The 14,938-nt window shown below is 49.8% G+C and overlaps 1 protein-coding gene across 1 annotated transcript; it reads right to left on the bottom strand.

Moving 5' to 3' along the window:
* Nucleotides 1-1,779: 1,779 nt before the first annotated feature.
* On the bottom strand, nt 1,780-7,250 carry LOC117097388 (UL16-binding protein 1-like). Its single transcript, XM_033235249.1, has 5 exons — nt 7,166-7,250; nt 4,969-4,970; nt 3,229-3,490; nt 2,739-3,014; nt 1,780-2,081 (listed from the first exon to the last, which is right to left on the bottom strand). Exons 1-5 carry the CDS (start codon nt 7,248-7,250, stop codon nt 1,780-1,782), a joined length of 927 nt encoding a protein of 308 aa, XP_033091140.1.
* Between the last annotated feature and the right edge of the window lie 7,688 nt (nt 7,251-14,938).

The following is a 14,938-nucleotide window of genomic DNA, read 5'->3' as shown; positions in this document are numbered from 1 at the left end:
ACAAGGAACTTAAACAATTCAACAAGCAAGAAAAAAAAGCCCAATTAAAATTGGGCAAAGACATGAATGGATACTTTTCAAAAGAAGACCTACAATTGGCCAACAAACACGAAAAAATGCTTAATATCACTAATCATCAGGTAAGTGCAAATCAAAACCGCAATGAGTTACCATCTCTAACCAGTCACAAAGTCAGAGATGGTGAGGCTGCAGAGAAAAGGAAACAGACACTATCAGTGGGAAAGCAAATGTGTTCAGCCGCTATGGAAAGCAGTTTGGAGATTTCTCCAAGAACTTAAAATGGAAAGGATCCCTGAGCTCTGAAGTCCACCATACTATTTTACTAGTGATACTGTTTGGAAGAATAAGGTCATGCTTCAGAGAAGTGTCTGCTTTTCCACAATCAAAGAAGTAGAAAGAAAATGCCTTTTGCTGGGATTTCTTGTTCAGTTAAAACTTGTGCAGGAATTCCATCCATTACTACCGAGAGAAAGTGGCAGAAGACGTTAAGAAAAATGGCTGCTAGGATCATCAGCAAAGGTAATGAGTGGCATGAGATGCTGAGTCTACAATGTCCTCATCATCTCCTGGGGGCCTGTGGGCTTGCTAAGGCTTGCACTCCTGCTTTCCAGAAAGGCAAAGTGGTGAGTAGACAGGCGACCTCCCTAAAGGGAGAGCAGGAACCAGAACAGGCTAACAGAGGCTTCTTGATATCATCTTCCACCTTCAGAAAAGATGAAGCGTTGGTTTAAGTGGCTGAGAAAAACCTGGGTCTGTTGTCCTGGGTGACAGGCCCTCCCCATTTCGGAGCCTCTCCCCCAAATAAAGAACATGTTTTTCCCTTCAAACCTACCCTTGGCTCTGCAGCCTGTCCCAACCTCCACCCTCCTTCACCACACCACAGAGCCAGCCCAGGTCCTGTTACAGCGCATGGGGGCTCAGAATTGAAATTGAGGCTGGTAATGAGGGTTGTGCACCCCCAGGGAGGGCCTGCTCCCCCTTCTCACAGAAGGGTCTAGAGGACCTGGGGGAGCACTGTCCAAAGAGAGGTCTTTGTATCAGTGTTCCCTGGCCTTGGGTGGGCTTGCAGGCAAACCTCCTTCTTTCCCCTTTGCTCTCAACCTCTCCTCTCCCTGGGAGCTGCACCCACAGCTTTGAATGGGACTGCCCCTGCCCCGCCCTATTCATTCCTAACCAAGTTCAGTGGTGAGCATGGAACTCCAGCAGCAGCTCAGCCTCCCGGTCTGAGTCCACTCTGCTCCAGGTGGGGCCATCAGCTGGCTCAGGATCTGGAGTGTGCAGGAGGCAGAATGGCAGGGGCATCACCCAGGACCCGGCCAGGAATGCCATGGGTCCAACGGGCCTGGCCTTTCCTGAACCTCAGTCCGGACATGCTCCACTCTTCACCTTCTACCTTAACTGCTGGGACCTGAGCTGCTTTCTCTGGGAATGCAGCCTTTGGAATTGGGTGGGCCAAGGCCCTCACAGCCCCCTCGTCCTGGGATTCTCCCAGATCACTCTCTTTGTAGCCTTCTCCAGGGACACCCTTTCTCTTGACATCCTAGGTGAAGTGGTCATGCTGCTCATCTCCTACTGTGCAGACTACCCACGCCTGAGTTCCTACTGCCTGCAGGCCACATACCACTGCCCTTCCCGAATAGGAACCTGCTCTGAAACAGGCCTGAACTGGCTAAACCCTCTCAAGCTCAATAGGTCTTAAGCCTTGGTATGGGCCCCTCCCTTTCCCTCTGGCCTCTGACAGTGAGAATCCATCAGAACTCAAGGTTGAGCTGCCCAGGTCACTGCCAACAGGCGACACCAGGTCTCATTCATCTGTCTCATGTCAGTATGAGAAGTTCCCGGCCTCTGGGACTCTGTGTATTCTCCTTCTGCATCCTCCCATCTCACCCATCTGCCCCTTGCTCCCCTCCCAATATTGCCCACAGTATCTGTCACTCTAAACAACTCTCCACAGCAGCCAGCTAGAATGAAGGAGAGTAGGATGATGAGGTGGCTCCAGGGAATGAGGGTGCTGGCCATGGCTTTGGGGTGGGTTGTACCTTGGGCCAGACAGGGTGGTTCTGAAATGGAAACACAGGAGTGACAACCCTTGTCGAGGCCGCAAATCTTAGGAGATGCCTCCTCAGCTCCTGCCACCCCAGGTCATCCTGGAAGGCAGAGCTTTTGCCCCCCTCTGCTGTGGGGCAACCTCTGGGACAGGTCCTGGGGTAGGAAGGGAGAGGGGGTGTCCCCTGTCCTCAGGGAGCTCACATGGCTGCTGAGGGAAGCAAGGTGACAACACACCCCACCCTCCTGCCATGGAGAAAGAGGAGGTGATGTCCCAGGGCCAAAGAAGCCAGGGTCTTGGGCCCTGGCATTGGAGGTGATTTTGATGGATTTACAGAAACAGACGAGGGGAAAGGAAAGAAAAGGCGATTCTAGGAGAAAGGAACACTAATGAAAAAGATATGGAAACACTATGACACCCACAGATTTGAGGTTGGTGAGAAATGCACCGTGGGTGGGGAACAAGCAAGTGCAGGGAGGAAGAGGAGTCAAGAGGAAGAAGTGAGAGGAGGATGAGAGAGCACAGGCATGCCAGCACCCCCAGGAGGAGCCCCCCATGAGGGAGTCATGTTCACACTCACTCAAACACACACACACGCAGTCACACACTCAGACACCAGACTGATAAGATCTGAACTCAAGACAGCTTCCTTTTTTCCCCTCTCACTTACTTGTTGGATCCAGCATTTGTTCCCAGTACATCAAAAATTCTTCAAGCCATGTCTTACAGTCCCCCATTGAAATCTTCTGGAAGAACATGGTCACATCCCTGTTCTTCTCCCACTTCTCTTTCATCTTCTTGGCTCCAGGATGAAGTGCTGTCCACTTTCTGTTGTTTGAGTCAAAGAGGAGGAACGTCTGTCCATTGAAGAGGAACTGCCAAGATCCTCTGCTGTGTCCATGGGCTTCGTGCTCACAAGACATCCGGGCCTGCAGAATGAGGGGCTCTGCCCCATTGGAAAGACATCAGCTCTGATCTTGACAAGTCCTGAGCCCCACCCTGCTTCCTTTCCTGGCTCCTGGACTTGCTCTCTCTGCTGCATCCTGCCCATGCTTCTCAGCCTCTTGGATGACACAAACTTCTGATTTATTTTTTACATGAAACCATTAAATGCCTCTAAGTTACTACTGTGTCTGCTCCCTGGGCCATTTTAAACTTACCAATGGGTATTAAATTCTCCGCTTGAATGTCAGGCAGTTGCCCTTTGAGGAAATCCACCACGTCTCTTAAGGTTTCAGTCTGTTTTTCCCAGGTTTTTGTGACATTGACTTTCTTCCCCAGAGAAGCAGAGGCTTTGGCCTTGTGGTTAACACAGTCATAGTGAAGAAAAGGCCTTTCATCCACCAGGCCTTGAACTTCACACCACTGTGGTTCAGGTCTGAACTTAGGAGTGATGATGAAGTCATAGCAGACAGTGTTTGTCTGTGGAAGAAAAACACGGGGTGGGGGGGGGTTGGTGTGGTGGGAAGTGGAACTTAAATTCCCTCCTTCCCCTTATGGTGACTGCAAGTAAATACCTCTGAGGAGCTGGGCTGGCAGAGCAAGATGTGCCAGCCAGGATTGTCATGAAAACTAGTTAATGACTAGAGCATCTCCCTTGCTTGAGTACATGGAGGGGAAGGTTCCTGCAGCCGTGAAACCACATGGCCCCTCCAGACATGTCCCACCTGCTCCGTGCCCACATGGGTCAGCACATGACCTTGTCGTGGATGTGCCAGGCCTGTTGTGGCAGGAAAAGGCCTGGATGAGGAGGACCCTCAGCAGTAGTCTGTGTGGACTGCAGGAGGTGGGAGAGGGTGTGGGAGCTGCCCTTGGATGCTGCAGCACAGTGTGGGGGTGGGGAGGGCAGAATTCAGTTTTGATAAGCAAGTGATTATTGTCACGGGTCACAGGATTTAATACGTTGGCAAAGCCCCAACGAAGTCGCCCATCTGCTATGAGCATGAATTCCTGGAACCTTGGAAAGGGATGGTTCACAGGGCAAGAAGTGGAAAATCCAGAATTTTTTTTTTTTTTTTTGAGACGGAGTCTTGCTCTGTCACCCAGGCTGGAGTGCAGTGGCCGGATCTCAGCTCACTGCAAGTTCCGCCTCCCAGGTTCACACCATTCTCCTGCCTCAGCCTCCCGAGTAGCTGGGACTACAGGCGCCCGCCACCTCGCCCGGCTAGCTTTTTTTTTTTTTTTTTTTTTTGTATTTTTTAGTAGAGACGGGGTTTCACCGTGTTAGCCAGGATAGTCTCGAACTCCTGACCTCGTGATCCCCTTGTCTCGGCCTCCCAAAGTGCTGAGATTACAGGCTTGAGCCACCGCGCCCGGCCAATCCAGAACTTCTAAGTCAGGGAATAGAGGAAAGAACCAAAAGGCTCAGAGAAGCGCCCATGCCAGAGTGGCTGCAGCATGAAAATCCAGAACGATGTCCATCCTTTGGGCTCATGGGATGCCTGGAGGACTCCTGTTTACTCAGCATATAAAGAAGGCCCTGGGATAAGGCAGCAGACTGTCAAGAAGCCCAGGGATGCCTGTTGCTGAAGGCCGGGATTGGGGGTAGGAAATGCTCTTCCTGAAATGGGCTCCCAGTAGTAATGGGGATGGAAAATCCTGAAATAACAGATCTCAATTGGAGGCCGTCAACTGTCAGGAGGAAGGAGGGTGCAATGATGGAAATAATTAAAGAAGTCACAATGCCAGTTGGGGACCTCAGCCATAGAAAAGTATGCCCATGGCTCATAGAACAAAGGAGTCAAAGATCCAACAGAAATGGAAACTCAAACCGGATACTGCTAGAGTTAAATAATTACAGCAAACAAAGACAAAATGCAAGGATGGATGACCTGGAGGCTGAAAGGAGTCACCCCAGGAAATAACTGAGCTCCTTTGCCCAGCTTTGAGAACTGAGCCACATCTCAGACCCAGAGTCCATTACTAAAAGGAGAACCCAGAGGCCCCAGTGGGCTCCTTCAACCCCACAGCAACTGCAATGACTCCTTCAGACTCCCTCACGGAGCTACATGTGCATTCACCTTGGTAAGTGTACACCATGAAACAGCAAATACCCAGACACTCCTAGTGAACAGTGTGTGGTCTGACCTTCTCCCAGGGACCTGAAGCATTAACTTGCTCCCCTTTTACTCATGAGGTGCATTTAGGGCAAAGTAACAGACGGACACCTGTGTCAGGTCCAGCTTAGACGGATGTGCTGGGTTCATTCGACCAGGGGTAGGAAATGTCTGGTGAGCCCCTGGGTGCAGGTGAGTGTCTGCAGCAAAGTTCAGGGGGAAGTTCCAGGGCAGGAAGCCCTGGAGGTGCTGAAAGGTTTGTGTGGTGAAGAGCAGGTCAGAGCAGAGCAGGGTTGTGGCTGGTCGGGGAGTCTGTGAGTGCTTCCCTGTGGAACTCCCCTTCACCCCTTTCCTGACCCCAGCTACGGTTCGGGGATCTGGTTTCTCCTTCCCTAGGGCGAGTGGGGCTGCAGGTCTGCACCAGGGAGGGTCTGCACCAGGGATCCCCGCCCCACCTTGCCTTCTGTAGCCCTTTAGCCCCTCCACCCTCCTGCGATTCCTGTTCAGCCTTCTTTGACACTCCCCCTGGCCTGCGGGGCTAGCAGCAGCTGCATCAAGCCGACTCGGTGGAAAGGAGCGCCGGAGGGGAACTGAGCGCCTTCAGCCGGGCATGTTCAGGGAGATAGCGATGTTCAGAGACATCGCAATGTTCGAGGAGACCGCGATGTTCGGGGGATAGCGGTGTTCCGACAGACCGCGATGTTCGGAGAGAGAGCGATGTTAGGGGCACTGCGATGTTCGAGGAGACCGTGATGTTCGGGGGGACCGCGATGTACGGGGAGACCGAGATATTTGGGGAGACCATAGCGATGTTCGAGGAGACCGCGATGTTCGGAGAGATCGCAAGGTTGAGGGAGATCGAGACGTTCGGGGAAACCGCGATGTTCGGCGAGATCGCGCCGGTCCATCCAGAAGCTTCCTGACCCACGGGACAAACAGCAGCCGGAGGAATGGGACCTGGCATAAAGGAGCCGCGGAGGGGAACTGAGTACCTTCAGCCGGGCGTGTTCGGGGAGATGGAGATGTTGGGGGAGATGGCAATGTTCGGGGAGATGGCAATTTTCGGGGAGACCAAGATGTTCGGGGGACTGCGATGTTCGAGGAGACACCGATGTTCAGGGAAACCGCGATGTTCCGGGAGACAGCGATGTTCCAGGAGACGGCGATGTTGGGGAGGACCGAGATGTTCGGGCGGATCGCGATGTTCTGGTAGAACGCGATGCTAGGGGAGATGGCGCCGGTCCTTCCAGAAGCCTCCTGGGGCAAGCAGAAGCCGCAGGAAGCCGACCCGGCGGAAAGGAGCCGCGGAGGGGAACTGAGTGCCCTCAGCAGGGCAAGTGTGGGGAGACCGCGATGTTCAGGGAGACGGCGATGTTGGGGGAGACCGTGATGTTCAGGGGAACCGGGATATTTGGGGAGATCGAGTTGTTCGGGGAGATGGCGATGTTAGGGGAGACCGGGATGTTCTGGAGGATCGCGATGTTCTGGTAGAATGCGATGTTCAGGGAGATCGCGCCGGTCCTTCCAGGAGCCTCCTGGGGCAAGCAGAAGCCGCAGGAAGCCGACCCGGCGGAAAAGAGATCGCAACGTTCGGGGTGACCGCAACGTTCGGGGTGACCGCGACGTTCGGGGAAACCGCGATGTTCGGGGAGATCGCGCCGGTGCATCTAGAAGCTTCCTGGCCTGCGGGGCAAGCGGCAGCCGGAGGAATCGGACCCGGATGAAAGGAGCCGCGGAGGCGAACTGAGTGCCTTCAGCCGAGCATGTTCGGGGAGATCGAGATGTTCCGGGAGATCGCGATGTTCCGGGAGATGGCGATTTACGGGGAGACAGCGATGTTCGGGGAGATCTGGATGTCTGGGGAGATCGCGATGTTCGGGGGGACCGCGATATTCGGGGGAACGGCAATGTTCGGGAGACCGCGATGTTCCGGGAGATCGCGCCAGTCCTTGCAGAAGCCTCCGCTCTTCTGAAACCCGCTGCAGTCCTCAGCCCACCAGCTTGGCCCCCCGCCCCACTTAGGCTCCATCCCCGAACTCACCGGCCCGCCCTGCGCCGGACCAGCCGGACAGCAGGTGCAGAAAGGAGAGGCACAGAAGGAACTCAGTGCTGGCGGTCGCTGCCATTGTAGACCTAGAGCGTAGGGGACAGGAGGCGCTGTCGAAGTGGAGTCCGGCTGATGAATCGCTTCGGAGCTCCCACGCCGGCTAATTATAAAGGCTGCCCAGACCCTCCCCTCTCCCTTTGCGGCACCCCGCCCTGCCGCGGGCTGGGGCTGGGATCCACTGGGCGGGATCCTAGCCTGCCGTTGTTAGGGATGATCCACCTCGTCACGCTGTCATCTGACAGCGGCCTGGCTAACGAAACTTTCCCCTCCAACCCGCCCCCGCAGCTTGGTGGCGGCTTGCACAGGCCCCGAGCGGGCCAGGGCGCGGTTCCTTCCATGGCCCCATCACCTAATTTTTCAACACAGAATTTATCATTACCACAGTGTAAACACTTACTCACAGAAAGGTGAAGAAACTTGCACAGGAATACTCAGTGGCGGCAGTGTCTCCCCGTCACCGCCTGCACCAGTGACAGCCGCCCTCCCTCCGCCTGCGTCGCGGAGTCCCCGCCCCTCTCCGTCCGGAGCCACTGCAACTGGCCACAACTTGGAAATTTGAACGCCCACCTGGGTGTCCACAAAGATTTTCCAAGGAAGAGTAACTTTCGTTTTCAACCAGTCTGGGGGTGCTTCATCAGGATAGAATCTTCTAGAAAACATAGCAGCATGATGATGGACAGCAAACTGCTGTCTTCGGCTGGTTTCATTGAGCCTAGAGTGCACCCGGGCCAAAAGAATCTTGCCTTTTTTTTTTTTTTTTTGAGACGGAGTCTCGCACTGTTGCAGTTGCACAATGTCAACTCGCTACAATCTCCGCCTCCCAGCTTCAAGCGATTCTCCTGCCTCAAATTCCCGAGTAGCTAGGATAACAGGCAGCTGCCAACACACCTGGCTACTTTTTTTATATGCTTAGTAGAGACAGGGTTTCACTATGTTGGCCAGGCTGGTCTTGAACTCCTGACCTCGTGATCCGCCCACCTCGGACTCCCAAAGTGCTGGGATTACAGGCATCCAACCGAAAATCTGTGTTTTAGACAAAGGAGGAACGAATCTGAAAGCAGGAATGGAAATGGGAAAAGATAAGGGGGGCAGGAGGAAAGAGAAGGAGAAAAGAAGGGTTGGGGTCTGAGAAGGAGCAAGAATCCAAGCATTTCCAGACCCATGGCCTGGAGTTGCAAGTGGGCGGGGCGGGGCCACTGGAGCTGTGACAGCCTTGAGGGCTGGGGTGACTCACGCAGGGGCCCTCTGCTTCCTCCAGGCATGTCACGGCCCTGGGCTCCAGTCCCCAGTGGCACAGATGCTGGCGCAGAGTTGGGTGTTTGCCTCCAGCCTCTACTCCTGCTACCAGGCTGGTCCAAAGTGGGTCGGGTTGGCGAGTTCCAGGCTGGACCCTAAGTATGGGTTCCTGGGCCAATAGGGGAGGTCTTGGATTTCAGGGGTTGGAGGTCAGGAGGAGGGGAGGCTTCTGGAAGTTTCTGAAAGTCTGCCTGGGATTTAATGCCGCATTGCTAACTGGAGCCAGTTTGGCATGGGGAGAGAGATGTGAGACTGATGAAAAGTGTGCAGCCTGATTTAAAGCCAAACCCTGAGCCTTTTCCAAGAACAATAAAGCATATTGTAGTCGCTAAAAGAAACAAAAAACAAACAAAGTAGCCTTTCTTGACAGATACAGCACCTATCATTTTTAAACTTTACATTTAACATTGCCTTTTGAAAACAGTGTATATTATTTGATATTTTAAAATCCAACCTGGGAGTTTCAGTAATTTATGTGATGAGTTTAGTAATTCACCTTTATTGTAATTATTACTATTTAGGTTTTAGCTATGCCATCTTTTTTGTTTGTTTTAAGATATGGGGTCTTCCTCTGTTGTCCAGGCTGGAGTGCAGTGGCGTGGTCATAGCTCACTGCAGCCTCTAACTCCTGGGCTCAGGCCATCTTACTGCCTCAGCCTCCAAGTAGCCAGGACTACAAGCATGCGCCACCCACTGGGCTAATTTTCTATATTTGTTTGTAGAGATGGGGTCTGCCTATATTGCCCAGGCTGGTCTTGAACTCCTGAGGTCAAGTGATCCTCCCACCTCGGCCTCCCAAAGTGCAGGGATTACAGGCATGAGCCACTGTGCCTGGTCCACGTGTATTTATTGTGTTTTTTATTGCTGGTATTTCCCCCTCCATACCTGTGCTCCATTTAGTATACTGAGGTTTTCTTTGGTTGGTTGAAGAGTTATGCATTCTAGTTTTCTTATCAGGGTGGCTGCCCTTAACCTATGACTCATACCAATATGTATCACATTTATTGGTATTAATGGTTTTGTTTTATTCCTAATTTTAGAAGTATCAGCATGTTTTCCTATTCCTTTTGCGTGCCACCTTCAGCCCCATTTTCCTGATATCTTTCCTACCTGTAATTCTCAGTTACTCTTAGCTACACTTCCTTGTTTCTGTGATCCTAACTTCACATTTCCCTTGTTGTGAGATAACAGTAATCTGGAACAGATTCTTTGGTCACTCGTCCTCCTCGGTTCTCTTGTGGCATCTCCTGTGTTTCTCTTGCTATTGAGGTACCTTCCTCTAAACTATTTCCAACTTGGATCTTTAGGAGGCAAATATCCTTCAGGTTTTCTGTTTTGAATAATTCTGATACATGATGGGCAGGATTTGGCAACTGCCCCCTCAAGTTTCCTGTACCTTTTCTAGAACAATATGTTCTAGAAAACACTGATGATAGGAGAACTAGCTGCTGTCAGCCTGTTTGTTGAGCCTGGAGCATACCAGGGGCAGGAAAATCCAGTATTTTAAGCAAAGAAGAAATGTGTATGAAAGTGGACATGGAAATGGGAAAGGAAAGGGGGCCAGGAAGAAGGGGATGGAGAGAATAAGGGCTGAGGACCTAGGGAAACCAGCTGCTCCTAGTCTAGGCACCGCTAGTCTAGGTACTGTGAGTCTAGGCACCGCTAGTCTAGGCTCTGCACAGTCATAATTAAAGCTACTAATCAATTGACCTTAAAATAGAGAGATTTTCCTGGATTCTCTGATTGGGTCCACTGCCATCACATGAGATCTAAAAAGCAGAGAATTTTCTCAGGCTGGAGCCAAGAAAGATGCGTCCGATGTCAGAGATATTCTAAGCGTGAGAAGGATTCCATGTACCGTTGCTGGCTCTGAGCTGTGGGGGCCGTGAGCAAGACTGCAGAGGGGCCTCTAGGAGTTAGGGAAGGGCTGCAGCTGACAGCTAGTAGGGAAGTTAGGACCTCAGTCCCACAGGTCCAAGGACTGGATTCTGCCAGCAACCTGAGTGCACTTGGAAGCAGATGTGTCCCAGAATCTCCCAATCAGAGCCCAGCAGGGGGATACCTTGATTTTGACCTTGAGGACTGGGAGCAGAGAAACCAATCAAGCCATCTCAGGCTTGTGACCTAGAGGACTGTGAAATAATAAAGATGTACTGATTTAAGCAGGTAAGTATGTGGCAATTTGTTATCACTGCAACAGAAAAGACACCTTCGTTATTAAATGAGAATTTGACTGGATATAAAATTCTAGGCTCAAGTTCTTTTCCTTCATATTTTAGAAATAATACTCCGTTGTTATCTTGCAACCAGGGTTGCTGTTGTGTAGCCTGAGGGCCAAGTGTTTCCTTCTTCCTTCCCTTGTTTCCCTGGGGTAATTTGGGAAAGGGAGCCAGAAGCCTGAGCTTCTTTCCTGTCTTCATCCAGTGAATTTGTACCATTCCAGGCTGTTAATCACAGTCTCAAGGAGGTAGAGAATAGTTTCTACTTTAACCTACCTGTTCACAGATGCACTTGGAGATCAGACAAGCTTACTGTTTTTCTCTTATTCGACTAGTGCTAGTCTTCTCTCCTCCTATTTTATAAATATTAAGCTTATTGAGATGTAATTTACAGACAATACTTCTTTGTGAACATAGGAGCTAAAAGTATCTTATCTTTAGGAGTGTATTGAAACATGTAGGCGTTTGCTCATATTATAAGGCATGTTCCCCAGTTATAAACATTAAATAGATGAATGATGTTACTTCAGTCATGTATCATCTTACCAACCTGTCAATTCTGTAGAAAATCACGTTTCTAGCATTACTTGCTTCAGGTTTTCAGAAGAGAAAAACAACAATGTTTTCACCGAACATTGGCTTTTAAACAAAATGAATGCTAGAACTATGTTAAATTCATTTACTTCCTATCATTTCTATATTTTATAGATTTCATAAAATTGGCCCACAGTCTTAAATTTGTTATAATTATGACAGAAATCTTAGTAAAATACCCCATCCCTTTCAGTTATTGGAAACACTACTGAATTCTAGACTTAAACAATAAATAGCACATTGTAGAACAGCAGTACTGTTTATAAACTGAATTCAGTTGAGTTAATCAGACATGACAAGATATTTTTATGATTTTAACAGAAGCTTAATGAACAATGTTGAATAGATTTAAACACTTTTAAAATAATATATCTAAATGGTGTGAATTACGGTAACACTGCCTTTGAGAAGAAATCATGAATTTTGGATTTAACATATAGGATGGCACCCTAGGAAAACGTTAAAAAGTCAGGAGAATTGTACCTTTAAGAGTGGAATTGATGAATGAAAATATACATTACCAGAGTCACCTCCTGGGATGCCTAGACATTTACTTATGATGCGAGCATTTTCCTGCCTAGAAACAGCAAAACTGACTGTTTAGCTCTAAGTGGCAGGCCCTACAGGCCATAGCAAAAACAGAGTAAGAAAGCCAGGAAAATGTTTTGCTCAATGGTTTTTTTTTTTTCATTTTTTTAAAAGCCATTGAAACATAGTAAGCATAGTTATTTTTAAATCCCTCCCTGATAATTCTAATTTTTTGTTGTTTTTTCTTTCTTTCTTTCTTCCCTTTTTTTTTTTTTTTTTTCTTTTTTCAAACAGAGTCTCACTCAATGGCCAGGACTGAAATGCAGTGGCATGATCTCGGCTCACTGCAACTTCCATTTCCTGGGTTCAATCGATTCTCGTGCCTCAGCCTCCTGAGTAACTGGGACTATAGCCGTGAACCACCAGACCCAGCTAATTTTCGTATTTTTAGTACAGAAGGGGTTTCACCATGTTGGTCAGGATGGTCTCAAACTCCCGACCTCAGGTGATCCACCCGCCTGGGGCTCCCAAAGTGCTGGGATTACAGGGGTGAGCCACCGCACCCGGCAAGATAATTCTAAAATCTAAAGCTGCAAAGTCTAACCCAGCAGTTACTAGCTACGTGAGGCTATTGAGAGCTTGCAATACAACTAGTTTAAATTGAGAAGTACTGTCAGTATACGGTGCACACCAAACTTCAAAGGTTTAGTATAAAAATGTCAAATGTCTCATTATTCATTTTTCCATTGATGACATGTTGAAATAATAATTGTGGTTAAAAAAATTTAGTTAAAGCATGTTGAGAAAAATGTTGTAAAAATATATTTTACCTGTTTCTTTTTATTTTTTCAATGTGCTCACTAGAATATTTAAAATTCCCTGTGTGGCTCACACTTGTGGCTTGCATTATATTTCTATCAGAGTACTGATCTAGAGGTTCCATGTATTTTCTGTCTCTGTTGCACATTTCAGCTGGTTCTTGTTGTTGCTATCTTACCTCCCTATGTGATTGGTTATCTTTTTCTACGTTGTGGATACAGTGTTTTAAAAATTGCTGTTGACAGAATATAAAGTGTAGGATGGACTGGGCATAGTGGCAGCCGGGGCGAGTCATTCTGCCAGGCTTGGGAACTGTGCTACTCGGGAAACTTTTCTCATCACCGACCCCAATCCTGTCCCAGATGGGAGAAGCAGTGAGTGCTGTGCCTAGGCTCCCTGCCTTCCCAGTGCTCCCAGCATCACACCAGCTCCTCCCCAGTTGCTATGGGGTCCTGACTCTCCATGTTCACCATACTCCCAAAATTGGCTCCCCATCTTCACTGCCCACCAAGCATCATCCCAGGCCCTCCAGGGTCACTGCCTGACCAGGTGGGGGTTGGGTGAAGAGGCAGAGATCAAGACAAGACACCTGGTCCAGTTTGACTTTAGGTTCATCTCTGAAACGCGACTGCATTCCACATCCTGTTCCTCCGGCAACCTCAGCTGGGAGGATGTGTAGGACTGTGTAGAATCTTGGTAGGTGATGACCAATTCCTGCAACCATGGCTTTTCAGCTACATTGATTTTTCCTAAAACGGACAAACAGACTGGCAACAAGTTATGGGAGTACTGTTTTCCTTACTAACAATAGAGATGTGTACATGTATCAATGATGGTTTTTAAAACAAATATAAGCCCATAGGCACTCTACTGAATGCAGATTCTATCTCAAACTAACACACTTTCAAGATCTTCCAATACCTGCACATATAGATTGTTTTCCTTTTTATCTCTTCAAGACATTACACAGAATGACTGCATCACAACAAATGTAACCAGTGTCTGTGTATGAAGATCCAGATGGTCTCCAGTCACTTTTACAGACACGAAGTGCTGCAGAAACTATGTTTCCATGAATCTCAATTTAATTGTGTAGAATAGATTTCCAGATACAGAATTGCTGTGCAAATTAATGCACTTTTAAAGCATGTCACGGGATGGCAATGCTGGCAACACTCTCTTCTGTGACTGTGAAGACCCAGCTTGGGCAGAGGATGGTGAAACATTCACTATAAAGGGAGTGGAAACTGAAGGACAGGGTGACAGGTTTCATCAAGAGTAAAAAATATCCAAGTCTGAATTAAGAATATCTATACATATGCATTTGAAATGGCATAAAGACTCCCTGGAAAGATTCAAAGAATCCAATAATGTCTTATTCCGGGCTGTGGCTAAGGAGAGTGGACCCAAGCAGGGGCGGGGGAGCCTTTCCCACATGACTTTTCATGGTTTCGATCCTGAAACAGGTGCAAATATGTAGGTGAAGAAGTAAGAAAGAGTGGGGCCAGGAGCCCCAGGGAGGGTCACCGGATGGGCTCGCCTGATCTGTTGTGGGCCCCGAGGGTCCTGGGACGCGGAACACAAGCAGGGGCGTGCGGGGCTGCCTCAGTGAGGAGGCATTAGTTCTAGATATCTACCAAACGGTGTTGTCACAGGGGGGATATTATAGACGATTGCTGATTTCAACCACAGATGACTTTAGGGGAAAGTTCCGCTCCTGGGAGTTTCAGTTTCCGCCCCTCCGCGTCCTCTCTGGCTTCTGCGGGCTCCACCGCTTCGACCGAGCCCCAGACCCAGGTCTTGCCCTGTGGAGACCCCAGATTGGGTGCCCCGCTGCCGGCCGATATCCCCGGGCCTCCGGGTCCACAGTGTCCAGAAAAAAACGGCCTTTCAAAGACCTGGGATGACTCGCTGGTCGCGGCAACGGACCTGCGGTTCCCGTGTCAGAAGAATCAAGGAAATGCGGGGCCTGGTGGGGTGAGGAGCACGAGGTTCCTGCTTCATCCTTGCCAGGACTTTGTCACCGGCTCAGTGTGTAGACCTCACCGTCCCGCTCGAATCCGTGGGGCTCCGACAGTGTGGGCCCCGCGAGGACCCCATCCTCCTTGCCCTGGGGCTGCTACTAGGTCCGGAAGGGGCGTCAAGTTGTCGCCTCCTGGATCCCGCCGCTCTCAGTCCAGGGCTCCTGGTTTATACGCTGGGATGGGGGCCCGGAGCATGGATGTCGTGGGGCGGAGAAAACCTTGGGTTA

This window comes from Trachypithecus francoisi, unplaced genomic scaffold, assembly GCF_009764315.1.
Source record: "Trachypithecus francoisi isolate TF-2019V2 unplaced genomic scaffold, Tfra_2.0 Lachesis_group15, whole genome shotgun sequence".
Classification (NCBI taxonomy): Eukaryota; Metazoa; Chordata; class Mammalia; order Primates; family Cercopithecidae; genus Trachypithecus; species Trachypithecus francoisi.
The sequence above is the reverse complement of the archived record's forward strand: the minus strand, read 5'-3'. Positions and strand labels throughout refer to the sequence as shown.

Bases quoted from the DNA above. Each gene is read 5' to 3' on its own strand.
- LOC117097388 (XM_033235249.1), bottom strand. From the start codon at position 7,250: ATGGCAGCGACCGCCAGCACTGAGTTCCTTCTGTGCCTCTCCTTTCTG. The intron at 3,015-3,228 runs GTAAGTTTAAAA...CCAATGGGGCAG, and splicing joins GGAGAATTTAATACCCATTG to AGCCCCTCATTCTGCAGGCC. The intron at 2,082-2,738 runs GTAAGTGAGAGG...TTTCCATTTCAG, and splicing joins ACAAATGCTGGATCCAACAA to AACCACCCTGTCTGGCCCAA.